We start from the raw sequence: 13,062 nt of genomic DNA on the forward strand, positions 1-13,062 counted from the left end.
ACCCCCCTTCTCCACTAAATTAATGTAATAGTTTCGAACTCTCTTTCTCCTTTCTCTTTTTCTTCTTTTTCTTTTTTTTTTTTTCTATTTAAAAACTGTGAAACTAGATATGTGCTGCGGTTTAAGTTTAAAATATAAGGGGATTGTAGAAATTAGTGTGAGAGAGAGAGAACTCTCCCCAAAACACAGTTGTAGAACTCATGAGGATTCAACCTTGAAAGTTGTACAACTATCATGGAGAAAAGACCACGCCACCATTTGATGATTTTCTAATAGTAGACAAACAAGCATTGTTATAACTTATAAGTCACCTCCAGCAATGTGACGAGCTTCGTCCTCGTACTTGTTTGCCAGGAGCACAAACTGCAAGAGCCACAAAAAACCACAACCTCATATCTAGACAATAGATGTCGCTATAAGATTTAAGGTTGAGTACTAAGCCATAGTGTTGTTAAGCCCGCTATCAAAGGCTCTCATCGATTGAGCGAGAGAGAGAGAAATACAACAACTACGAAAACTTAGCTTAATATACTAGACCAAGCATCTTTTTGCCCGTTAATCTTCTAGCAAGTTATAGCAACGCGTCAACACGCGCGACACGGGAATGGTGTTAAAGGCATCCTTCATTGCCTTAAAGGTACTACGAATCTGGACTTATTCTATCCCTATGAACTTCATAATAGATCATACCCTCTTGGTCTTCATAATGAGGTTTGTCTTATTGGTTATGTTGATGCGGGTTATTTCTCAAACCTGCAAAAGACACATTCTCAAACGGGTTATGTCTTTACCATTGGAATCACCACAATATTTTGGAGGTCAATCAAACAGACTTTAGTTGGGACTTCTTCGAATCATATTGAAATTCCCGCTGTACACCTCTTTTTTCTCTCTCTCCTTCACTACAACCATCTCCTTCAGTTAAATTTAAGACTATAACAATGTTAACGATCGACCACTTAGTACTACGATCTAGTGATATTCTTTTTTAACTTGTAAATAAAATGTCTTAGATTCGATTCTCGTTAAAAACAAATATAAATCATATTATTATTAGCCATGATGTTAAGTCATTGGCTATCCCTCCCTTTAGTGTCATTTGTTAAAAAAATTAAAAAAAATAAAAAGAAAAAGAAAAAGACAATGTTACCGAACGAAAGAAATTGTTAAACAGGTTGAGTTTAATGTCGACTATTAATTGACTACACGAATTGCCATCTCTAATTTTTTATGGTGCCAAAAAAAAGGAAGCTGCCAGAAAATCCCAAACCGAAATGTAGGTCCAACGATGATCACTCATCAAACAATCACCGGTTTTGCAGAACACAGAGGATAAGAAAACTGAGACTTGATCTCCCTGTCCTCCGCAGTCGCTGAGACGCTAACTATGCCCGCCACTCTCTTCCTCTCTCCTCTTTCCACTCTCCCAAACACCGCCCATCTTCTTCCCTCTCACGCGCACTTTTCCATCTCATCTTCCTTAAACCCAAAACCTCCACAAAACCCAACTCCCTCCAAAACCCCGCATTCCACGCCCCCATTGGAGTCCTTTTCGAGCTCCGACGCCTCCGTTAAGGCTCCCGCTGCACCATGGATGAAGGGTCCGCTTCTTCTTCAACCCCACCAAGTCATTGACTTCTCAAGACCCAGAAACAGGAAGATCCCCGGCAATGCCAAACCCGAAAACTCCGATTCGGAGCTAGGAGGCAAGTTGGTCGGCATTAGAGGGGAGAGAGCAATCAAGCAAATTGTCCAGAGCATTGAGAGGCTTGGACCAAATGAGAATCCGGAAAAACCCCAGAAAGGTTTTGGGGAGTTTGGGATTTGGGATTGCTTGGAGGGGCTTGTACAAGAGGATAATTCGGTAGGAACCCACAGAGGTTTTGGGGAGTTTGGAATTGGGGATTGCTTGGAGGGACTTGGAAAGGCCGACGACTCGAAGATTTCCGGGAAGAAAATGCCGTGGGAGAGGGAGGAAAGGATGGTGTTTCCGAAAGTAAAGAGGGAAATAGTGGCGAGTGCAGCAGAATTGAGCCTTGAGAAAGAGTTGCTTGACAGATTGAGAGGTGAGGCTGCAAAGATGAGGAAATGGATCAAGGTTAAGAAGGCCGGGGTCACTCCAGCCGTTGTTGATGATGTGAAGTTCATTTGGAAGGGGAATGAGCTCGCCATGCTCAAATTCGACGTGCCACTCTGCCGGAATATGTATAGAGCTCAAGAGATTCTTGAGGTTTGATTTTCTACCTCTACTTGCTTTTTTGTTTTATGCAGACCAGAGTGATATATTCAGACAATTGCTAGACATTTTCCTGAGTTCAACAAATTAAACTGATTGAGATGGTGCCGTATTTTGGTTTATATAGTTGATTTGATTTAGTTGTCCTTCTGCAGCTTGTTATATTTATGTTCACTCTTTTAATTGTCTGCTTGAAGAACATTGAATATTGAGATTTGTATCAATTCCAGCTCCTGCATTGTTGGGCTTTCGCCTATTGGGACTTAGTTGTGTGTTTATATGACTGCTCTAATTTTTATTTTCGCATATTATTGGGCGAACTTTTTCTAAAAGAATGAGATATATTCATTATGAGAATTATATTAAGTGATCCGCCTTCCTAGTTCAGTAGTTCTATATCGCGCTGCTTTGGATTTTTTTTTTTTTCTGTTCTTTTTAGTTATTACATGTTCTCTTGGTGATTATATATACGTGCATATGTTTCATACACAGATGAAGACTGGAGGCATGGTTGTTTGGAGAAATAAAGACTCACTTGTTATTTATAGAGGGTGCAATTATCAATTAACTTCGAAATTTTTTCCAAAGAGGCGCCCACACTCTGCTGGCTGTCAAGAAACATCATCCTCAGATCTCATTCAGCTGGATTTAGAAAAAAGTAGTATTTATCAATCTGAAACTTTTGAAAGTGCTGTGGATGAAAAGTTGAACAAAAAGAACGACAAAGGGGATCCTACACAAATGTTTCTAGAAACCAATGTGAGTTGCCAACCAACAAGTAGCTCCTTGTATGAGAAGGAAGCAGATAGATTATTGGATGGCTTAGGACCTCGATTCATTGACTGGTGGATGCACAAGCCTTTGCCAGTAGATGCGGACTTGCTCCCAGAAGTGGTTCCTGGATTTAAGGCTCCAATTAGGCGTTGTCCACCAAACACTAGATCAAGGCTAACAGATGATGAACTAACTAACTTGAGGAAGTCCGCTCGTTCATTGCCTACTCATTTTGTCTTAGGTATTACCTTTCCTACTGACATATATATAGACATAATTGACAATACATGGTGGTGCATACATGCATTTGTATGTATGAAATGTTTTCTAATTTTGTTTTCCTTTTTCAATGTTCTCAAGGAAGGAACAGGAAACTTCAAGGCTTGGGTGCTGCCATCTTAAAGTTGTGGGAGAAAAGTCAGATAGCAAAGATTGCTGTGAAGTTCGGAGTTCCAAATACAAACAATGAGCAAATGGCATATGAGCTGAAGGCAAGTTTAAGAAAATGTATGCATATACATGACATCCACGACTCAATCAAAACGCTATTTATGCATCCTATCATTATTGGGTAATAAAAGGTGTAACATTTGAGGAAAAGTCGGCTGCTTTTCCTTAATGAATAACACCTGATCAGAACTCATAATTGGCAATTTTCCTTTTCTGTTATCATAAATTCAGTTAAGCTGTAATATCAACAACAAAATTAAAACTTAATCTCAAGTTCTTGACTAATTATGTAACTCAAGGACAATTTTTACTAATGCAGTGTCTCACAGGAGGAGTTCTGTTACTGCGCAATAAGTTTATTATATTACTCTATAGAGGCAAGGACTTTCTTCCTTGTGGAGTTTCGGATTTAGTAGCAAAAAGAGAAATAGAGCTCAATAGATGGCAACTCCATGAAGAACATGCACGCCTGAAAGCAATTGAAACTTTTTCTGAAGATGATGATCCATTAGGCAGTACTGGCACAGTGGGAACATTATCAGAATTCCATAATATCCAAACAGAGTATGGAGACCTTATAAGAAGAAATAAAGACATTGAAATTAAGCTGGAAGCTGAAAAGGCACGACTGGGGAGGGAGCTGAGGAATCAAGAGTGCAAGGCGTTCATTGTAAGATGCTAATCCATGAAACCTTTATTACCACTTTTCACTTTTTTTATAATGTTTTCCATTTATAATAGTTTGTTATGGTTTTCAGCTAAACAGAAAAATAGAGAAATCAACAAATAAGTTATCAAAGTTGAATTCTCAATGGACACCGGCTGAGCAGGATGTTGACCAAGAAATGATGACTGAAGAAGAGAGAGAATGCTTCCGAAAGATAGGACTGAAGATGCATAGTTGCTTAGTACTTGGTAAAGATAAACTTCCGTCTGTTGTACACATAACTGGCTCTAACCCTACTTTATTCTCCCTACATTCATTATCTGTGGTTTGATATTTATATATTGAATCACTCATTAGTCCCATATTACCAGTATTTTCTTCAATTTCGTTGTTATTTTTCTTTTTTTGTGGGTCAGTGGATTTGTCATGGATGGTTGAATTCTATCTGGGTGAACCATCATGGTTTTTTTTTTTTTTTTTTTTTTTTTAATTTTAATAAAGTAAGAGATTAATCTTGATATATATATAGTGTGTAACGATGTATAGCTCTTCCAAACTTTATTCTTCTTGAGTTTGCATTGAGGTTTGTGTTTCTTCTCATCCAAATAAAAAAAAAAGGTTTGCATATCGAAAGCTATGAACTAAATCAGATTTTCATTACTTACCACTAAAGATCTTTAACTCCTGGCCTCATGGGGGTTCCAACTCTGAGATGTTTTAGCAGTCTGCAGATGACGTTTAAGAGGGCTAGGATTCTTTTTACAGTCCCACTCATGGCTTAATCTTTTGCTTACTTTTCATTTCTCTGTACATTTATGTGTAATTCCTTTTGATTGTGATATGTTGCCTAGTCAAATTGACGTTTTCAAAAATCTTCTATTAGAGCCATACTCTTTATCTGGTGTTATTCAAGAGCTTGTTTGGAGGGGACACTAGTTTATTTCTGAACCCTTAATTGAAATCGAAATCTGGTAGTTATCTTGTTTGATGAGTTGTCTTTGTAATCGTATCTCATTGCTTCAATGTTGGCTTCAGGTAGGCGTGGGGTCTTTAATGGGGTAAAGGAAGGTATTCATCAGCACTGGAAGCACAGGGAGGTAGTCAAAGTTATTACAATGCAGAAACTGTTTGGGCAGGTCATGTACACTGCGAAGTTCCTTGAAGCAGAAAGTGGTGGGGTTCTCGTCTCGGTGGATAAGCTAAAAAAGGGCCATGCTATTATTATCTACCGGGGGAGAAATTACCGACGGCCTTTTAAGCCAATATGTGGGAATCTTCTATCTAAAAGAAAAGCATTACATAGATCTCTTGAAATGCAGAGAATTGGAGTAAGATCTTGTTTCCTTGTCGTTGTACTATTTCTCGAGCTTTGTATAGTATATATCTGTTTCTAATTTGAACCTTGTTCTTTTTCTCTCTCAGTCGCTCAAGTTTTTTGCATCCCAGAGACAGCAGGCAGCCTTAGATTTGAAACTGAAACTGGTAAGAGTTTCAATATATAACCTGAAAGAAAATGCTTGAGGCTACTTGTCTATCTTTTTCAAGTCATGAATAACGTGCTTGTCCATACTTTTGATATCTATATGCCTTGTTTTCATGCATTGCCTCAATAGTAAGTACTTCAAGAGATGAGAATTATTTTGAGCCCGTGAATGACAGGAAACTTTGCAACAAAATAGAGGAATTAATTGAAGAGAATCCGAAGTTTGACAAACTATTAATTAAAAGACTTGTCGAGCTGCTTCCCATGAGTATTCGGCTCCTTTATGGAAGGATGTTGATTTTCCATAAGACAGAAACTTCTTCCCAGTCATCAATTCAGTTTACAAGTAAGGCCTTGGAATCTTACAATAGTTAGTCTCCAATATTGTTTATATCACATATACTCTTCAAGTATTTAACTCGACTGGTCTAATTCACATGTACAGCTCCAGAAAATTGGGCATCACCAGAGTTTCACCTAGATACAGTATAGCTATCCATCAGCCTCTGTTCACAAGGACGGAGGACATCATGTAAAACTGTAATTTATTTGCGTGACACTCACCTTTTGTGCATATGCACTTCATAACTTAGTATCAATTGCATGCAGGGTATTTTAACTAGATTCAGTAACATCAATTTTCTCTTTGGAAATCATTAACATTTTATCGAGATGACGATGTTGTGCCAGAATGTTGTGATCTTGTAGGAGAAGCCAAGAATGGCTTTGGAGGAATTTCCAAGGATTGAAGCCTACCTTCCAGCATTAGTCTGAATGTACCACAAACTTACCAAATGAAGTTCCTTACAATTGTTTCCTCTCCAGCAGTAATCCCCTGGAGTCCTAAATCGTTTCCCTCGTCAAGGCTCTTATAAATATGAGCCTACGAGTATCATAAGTATAGTTGAAGAAGTAGAAATCCGTATTAGTATTAGTAATTACTAAGCCTGCTGGACTAGAACCCAGGAACGCTTGTGACACGGTTGGCATATCAGGGGCATCAGCTTTGCAGTCTAGATGAAAGCGGGGTGACCACTGTACATGGAGCTGTGAGGACATTTGAAATCGATAGCAGTGACGAGGACGGGAGAAAGAAATTCGTTCTGCTAGAGTAAAGAAGAATTGAAATAGCATATAGATGGAATGGTGAAGAATTGGATGCAGAACTTGAAGTGTTTGAATGGCTTTTTTCCCACGTAACAAGTTCATAGAGCAACCTTTTAACACAATCATGTATTTCACTCTTTTCGTTCGAACATTTCCTGCAAAGTTGTCACATTATGTACTTAATTCACTTACTTTCCGCACATTTCATTCAAATGTTTACTCCTAAATGGCGAAAGGAGCACGGTGATTTCCATTCAATAGTTGCCGGAAATTCGCAAACATTTGGTTGCTTTTCAAGATCCACCAAATACATGGTACTCCACCGGGCCAAAGAAACAAAGCAAGAAAAGAGAGGGCAAATGAAAGGAAAGGGATGCCAAGGTCATCGGAGACAAAACTGTTTCCGCCTTGCGAGTGCTTTTGGAACAACCCGCCAAGGCGGAGGCGGACAAGAGGCAGAGACGTGAACAAATGAACCAACACGGGGAGGAGATGCGTGAGAGGAACACAGCACACATGACTCCGAACAGTAAGGAGGTTTTTTAGAGGGCAATTCAAAAGCAACACCGATCACGTAGGTTTCTTCCCTAGTTGCAAAGATCTCCAGTCTCCGGCGTGTTTAAATGAAGCTGATTTCGCATTAGAAATACAAAGCAGGACTTTCCCCAGTTGCAGAATATACATACAAAATGAAACATATAATTTATGTGAACAACACGCTATGGAATGGATGCATCATTTAAACAACACAACTTATTTCAACTGCTCTTCATGTAATAACAAATCACCACACTAACCCCTTCTTTCTCCTAAACGTGTCGACTCGGTCAGTGCTCATCCGAGACTTTTCGGGCTTGTTCGACTTTTTAGATTTCTCCAGTCGACTATCTAAACTGTTTCTAGAAACTTCTGGAAGATCAGAACCCACTTCAGTTGAATCTGAAGTACCGGTTTCAGATGGTTTGTTCTTGTTCTCAGAATCTACTGTACTTGTTCTAGAACCATTTGTGGTCGATTTTGACTTTCCGAGGCTGTGTACGAATTTCTTTAGATGTTTGATAAATTCTGGGTAAAGCTCAAGATTGCAGTGTCCACCTCCACTGAGCCATAAAGGCTCATACTTTTCCTTGCAAAGCACCCATAGTTGCTTCCCATGGGACGAATCTACGACCTCGTCTGCTGTCCCCTGGGCATGGAACATTTTATTACTACTTTCCACACAAAACAAGCAGCAGTTTCTAGTATGAGAAAAGATGGAAAGGGAATGAAAACGAGTGGCGGTAACATAACCCATTTAAAATGAAGTGGCTACCCTATCCTGATTCCAATCAGAAGACGATGACTGCAATCTCTCACATAAAGTGAAATTCTCAAACCAATCTAATGAGTTTTTTCTAAACCAAATTCACTTATTTCATTCATCCGATAGATGATGCATGAAACATCCCTTTATATCTTCTGTCCCTAACAGCTGGAGAAAGTTGCAGATTCTACCACAAACTTTAATAATATGTCGAAAAATCTACCACACATTAATCTACAGACTTGTAATCTATTGAAAATTTACTAAAGAACTCTGTGTGGTTACACTTCAAACTCTGTCTGCATTCAGACGTGTGTGTGTGTGCACGCAGAGAGAAGAGTAAAAACTGGAAGAGAGGAGATAGACTTACATGTATAACCAGAACAGGACAGCTCACCATTGAAATTTTGTCGATATTCTGGAAAAGATAATAGTTTTTGGTCAATCTAGAAAACGATAATGTAAGTCCTGTTTGGAGGATGAAACAAGCAGGCAGTGCAAAATCACCGTTACAAAATTACCTTGTAAATATCAAACCAGTACGTCCGTTTGACAGGGTACAAAACCCTCAGCCCAGACAAAATGGGACTGTGTAACACCACACCTCTCAAGGTTGCTAGACGTGATGCAAGATCAACAGTGGGACCACTACCAACAGACTGACCATATAATATTAGTTGTTCATCTTTGACCCCATATTTCTCCTTGAGGCATTTGTAAGCTGCATCAATGTCCGCATATGTATTATATTCAGTTGCCTGATTCAAGAAGAAAGGGTGACTGTTACTTATTACGCATGAACTGCTACTAAACCTAACTGTTTAGCCACACTCACAAAGTAATTTAGCAAGCAACGGACATCAATGAATGAGTATGCAAAACCCATATTTATCACTCGCATATAATAACAAAAGGAAACAAGCGTATATTCAGATGCATCAAGCTACAGTCCATTTTTCTCCTGGAAAATCAACAACCAAAAACAAGGATACTAACATGCTAAAGATCTCCAACCTTAGTTTCCTAATCAGAATCCATTTTTGCACGATGTATCTGCATTCACATTTTCTACACTCGAGTGCCCATTTAACCATATAGTTCCCAGCCAAAGAAAAGTATAATGAATTTATTCATTTTTAACAGCCGGATCAGAAGCTTAATATCTTGAACAAGAAATAAAACAAAAACCATGATCTAACACCCTTCGCTAAAAAAGAAAAACAAATAAATAAAAAGATACACACAGAGACACAGCTGATATCATACGTTACACCAATTAAGTTGGATAAACCATATCTCGCTCTCAGATCTCATAAACACTTTAAGAAGGTAGCATCTTATGACAGCATATGTGGGACTTGGCTTCTAACCTTTCCAGTTGACTGTCCATAACCAGAGTAATCATACCTGCGAAATCCATGGAAACATACACTATTAAATTAAGTCAACGATAGAAACATATTATAATCACTTAAAGAAAGAGGTGTCAATAAAAAACAAATGAGAGCCTGCCAGTGCAACCACTGTGACAACCACTATGCCTATACGAACTCAATTCATTCTTTCTGGATAGGAATGTAGAAACAAACGAAAGGGGTTTTTTGGATGAAAAAAAAAAAAAAACAATTGCAGAATTATAGAGCCGCCAGGTGAGCTGAAATATCTAGTATGTGCTCGTTGTGTCTCTTGGTGATTTTTCAAAAATTTGTGAGAGTTTACAGCCTGCGGGTACTCCTTTACTGGACTGGTCATGAGTCTCGACTGAATGCTTTTTTATTGCTATAATTATTAATAAAAAAAATCTTGTTTTTGAGTTCTTTAATGTCAACACCAAACATAATGTGTTTGATGATCTGATTCACTTGTGTACATAGTTGAACATCTTGTCATGTTCCTCTGTTTAAATAAACTTTGTGAGGCATTATCTGATTGGTATTTTTGTGGGAATAGGCCATCGAAGATGACTCGCTTCACCTGCATTTCAAATCAAGCTCTTTACGGGTTTCTATGTTTTAAGTGTTTCATTAGTCTTTTTTTTTTTTTTTTTTTTTTTTTTTCACTTTGGTTGCTTGGTTTCAGACAGGGTACTTCTCTATTGTTTAGTGGATTACTAAACACTCATGGTATAACTTTACATGTACTTTGGTAACACCTCTTTGTTCAGCAATATAAATTAATATCTTCCTAAAATCAACGTCATAACCTCTGAATATTTTACTTGTGTGACTATTAGAATGGACCCATTTTCTTGTTTGATATTTGTATCTCATGTGTATATGGACGTAAAGGAAACCAAATAGATGCATATCACAGAAGGAAAAACCAAAGGGATGGACGTACTTAATGTCTGAATCTGCCGATAATTGAACTACAGGACCAATATGATCACTGGTGAACCAATCAGACTTGTCAATAGCATTCAACAATAAAATCAATCACCCAACAAAATCAATGACCCTATTTATTTATCTAAGACTTGGAATAGTAAGAATCTTCATAAAAGATCACTAGTTAGTAGTTACTATCTTTTTGTTTTTCCACCAGAATCGCTAAGAGTTGATGACAACATCTATAGTGGATGAGACACCACATACATGGACCTAACGCTCACTGAAAATACCTAGCTCCAAACATATCTCAAAACTTATCAATATATTCAATCCAACAGAGACATGGATGAGAATCTTATACTATGCAGAGCTATTTACTAATACGGATAAAAGTTCTAATATGTTGCAAATTATTGCCATTAAATCAAATGAAGGGGTGCAGATTTAAATCAACAACCTAATACTTACCCAGCCAATGTTCCAAACATGTTTTATTAACACACAACAACAAAAGCACGGGAATCTGGCGTTAGAGCCCAATGCAATATAAGCTAAAGATTTTTCGGCCATAAGTCTAAAGGAGGATTTATCTTATTCCTAAATGAGATTGACCAAGGGGATAAAGACTATAGCTTACCACAGAAAAGAATACAAAAATAATACATAAGGTGTTAGACTAGGCAATAAAGACTATAGCTTCACCATTATAGTTATCATCAAAGAATGCTCGCATAAAAATTTAACCTTCAAAAGGGAAAATAATCAAATAAAATTATAAAACCCCGACATGAGCTTTCTGGTTACATTATTCACCTTCTATGCTACTTCGTCGTAAATCTAGCTGTTTTCGTTAGGGAATATAGAAACTGGACATGAACATAAAAACACCAAAACCGGAAGTCTATTTCTGGGGATAAGGGAAAATTTGGCTTTCAGCTGGCTCCCAAGGGCTCCCAAGATCTTAATGCTAATTAATTAATTGTTTAACTAGGCTCAATTTGCTTTGTGTGAAGAACTATAAATACATTAACAAAGTTTTACACTTTTGCTGTCATTTTCCATTAATGTGGCACTGATGTGCAATTTTGCATTTATTGGAATATTTGTAAGTGAGACAACCAATCTTGTAGTGATGCTTCCAAATTTTACAAGATTTACTTCCTAATATATTTTCACATTAATAACTCTAAACTGAATTAATTAGCAATAAATTAACTGCATTAACCAACAAACACTACAAAAAAACTCCAACTTTGCAATCGCATAAGAATTATTGGCAAATAAATTGAACGCAATCAAATTCAAAAACCCCAGAAACAAAATCCACAATCAAAAGCACTTACTTACCCCATCAAATTAATCCGAAGGCGAGCACTCAATTCGACGAAAAGCTCATACATCTGCCCCAAATCAGCAGCATTTCCATGGGAGTAAAGCATGGTAGCTGAGGCCTTGGGGTGCTTGACGTGTACGGCCACGATTTCATTTCCCCGGCGAGTCCTGAGCTTCAGCACATCCACGTCGTCCCTCCTCGGCACCTCCGGAATGTAGAGCCTCCCTCCACACGACTCGTCGGCGACGACTCTGTACGACGGCGGACTCGGCGGGAAAAACGCGAACTTGGCTGCGATCGAAGAGGTCACTCCGCCCATCTTATTGTTCTTCTCATCACAGCGGCAACCAAAATTTCAGAGTCCCCAAACGCACACCACTGGATCGATCTCGCCTTAAACAGACAGACAGACACGAGCGTGACAGAAGCACATGATTGTTTGCCTGTGGCGGCGCGTGGAGGTGGAAGGCGGTGGTGCGTGGAAACTGGAGGGAGTGAGAGAACGTGTCAAAGTTGGCCGAGGAAATGGAAATCACATCATCGTCGTCTTTTGAAGTGCTCGTAGTCTTTTGAATCTCTTTCTTTTTTAATTTATTTATTTGTTTTAATTTTTTTGTTCTTCGAACGGCGACTTTATATGAATGTCTAGTGTGACACAATGGGATAAGAATAAGATAAGGAGGGGTGGGGATGCGGGCCCAAGCTGGGATTGATGAAATGTTTAATGTGTCGGGAACATCAATATATCCGATGTCATAATATAAGTGTTAAAAATAGTGTTTTTTTTTAAGTATCTGATTATTTATATTATGACACATAATATAGTGATTATGTTTCTGGTACACTAACTCTCAATTTATATCAACTATGTTTTCGGCAGATTAAAAATCTCTCGGTTTATTCCAACCATGTTTTCTGCATATTAAAAATTTCTTGGTTTATTGTTATGTGGGGTTCACTGAGTGTCTGATCATCTGTATGGCTGACGTGGAGTTTGGTTCTATGACGTGTCGTCGAGTTGAAGTATCATGTGGTCACTTTGGGTGTGCTGGAGACATCAAAATTCAAAGGTATATTCAAGGGGGATCGCTGATGAGCATCGGCACATGGTATGTCATTAGGCTAATTGGACCATTAGTTTTCGTCGTGATAAGGTAATTGAAAGATCGTTCATATAGTCAAAAAATTAGAATTTAGGTTTTTATGGTAAAGTTCATTAAGATTTATACCAAAATTGAAAATTTTATAAATTTTTTGTTAATTATTAGCACGTAAGCAACACATATTAAACTAAAACGGAACTCTCCATATATATTAGACTAAAATAAAACTCTCTGTTAATTGTTAGAAGGTAGGACTAGCTCACATGCTAATGATTA

At 38.1% G+C, this 13,062-nt stretch overlaps 2 protein-coding genes across 8 annotated transcripts; one reads left to right on the forward strand and one right to left on the reverse strand.

The window, feature by feature from the left end:
* The first annotated feature begins 61 nt into the window (after nt 1-61).
* Nucleotides 62-6,975, forward strand: CRS1 (maize chloroplast splicing factor-like protein). Of its 7 annotated transcripts, none has more exons than XR_015966126.1 (9): nt 62-2,230; nt 2,729-3,251; nt 3,371-3,501; nt 3,780-4,130; nt 4,219-4,375; nt 5,163-5,455; nt 5,550-5,609; nt 5,741-5,956; nt 6,301-6,975. XR_015966126.1 is itself a non-coding variant. In XM_068478313.2 (8 exons), exons 1-8 carry the CDS (start codon nt 1,388-1,390, stop codon nt 6,316-6,318), a joined length of 2,376 nt encoding a protein of 791 aa, XP_068334414.2. In that variant the 5' UTR covers nt 62-1,387; the 3' UTR covers nt 6,319-6,975. The 7 variants fall into 7 exon arrangements, 2 of the variants coding, with proteins under 2 accessions (XP_068334414.2, XP_068334411.2); XR_011069064.2 differs by having other exon boundaries at nt 5,787-5,956; XR_011069063.2 differs by having other exon boundaries at nt 5,787-5,956; nt 6,319-6,975.
* A 360-nt stretch (nt 6,976-7,335) lies between these two features.
* Nucleotides 7,336-12,326, reverse strand: LOC137738840 (uncharacterized). The gene is made up of 5 exons (XM_068478314.2): nt 11,698-12,326; nt 9,391-9,427; nt 8,542-8,778; nt 8,391-8,438; nt 7,336-7,903 (listed from the first exon to the last, which is right to left on the reverse strand). Exons 1-5 carry the CDS (start codon nt 12,000-12,002, stop codon nt 7,502-7,504), a joined length of 1,029 nt encoding a protein of 342 aa, XP_068334415.1. The 5' UTR covers nt 12,003-12,326; the 3' UTR covers nt 7,336-7,501.
* Nucleotides 12,327-13,062: the final 736 nt, after the last annotated feature.

This window comes from Pyrus communis, chromosome 9 (genome assembly GCF_041283825.1).
Source record: "Pyrus communis isolate YQ-2024b chromosome 9, ASM4128382v1, whole genome shotgun sequence".
Taxonomy (NCBI): domain Eukaryota; kingdom Viridiplantae; phylum Streptophyta; class Magnoliopsida; order Rosales; family Rosaceae; genus Pyrus; species Pyrus communis.

Bases quoted from the DNA above. Each gene is read 5' to 3' on its own strand.
- LOC137738840 (XM_068478314.2), bottom strand. From the start codon at position 12,002: ATGGGCGGAGTGACCTCTTCGATCGCAGCCAAGTTCGCGTTTTTCCCG. The intron at 9,428-11,697 runs GTAAGTAAGTGC...TGGATTTCGCAG, and splicing joins CTTCGGATTAATTTGATGGG to GTATGATTACTCTGGTTATG. The intron at 8,779-9,390 runs GTTAGAAGCCAA...TTCTTGAATCAG, and splicing joins ATGGACAGTCAACTGGAAAG to GCAACTGAATATAATACATA.
- CRS1 (XM_068478310.2), top strand. From the start codon at position 1,388: ATGCCCGCCACTCTCTTCCTCTCTCCTCTTTCCACTCTCCCAAACACC. The intron at 2,231-2,728 runs GTTTGATTTTCT...TTTCATACACAG, and splicing joins GAGCTCAAGAGATTCTTGAG to ATGAAGACTGGAGGCATGGT. The intron at 5,456-5,549 runs GTAAGATCTTGT...TTTCTCTCTCAG, and splicing joins TTGAAATGCAGAGAATTGGA to TCGCTCAAGTTTTTTGCATC.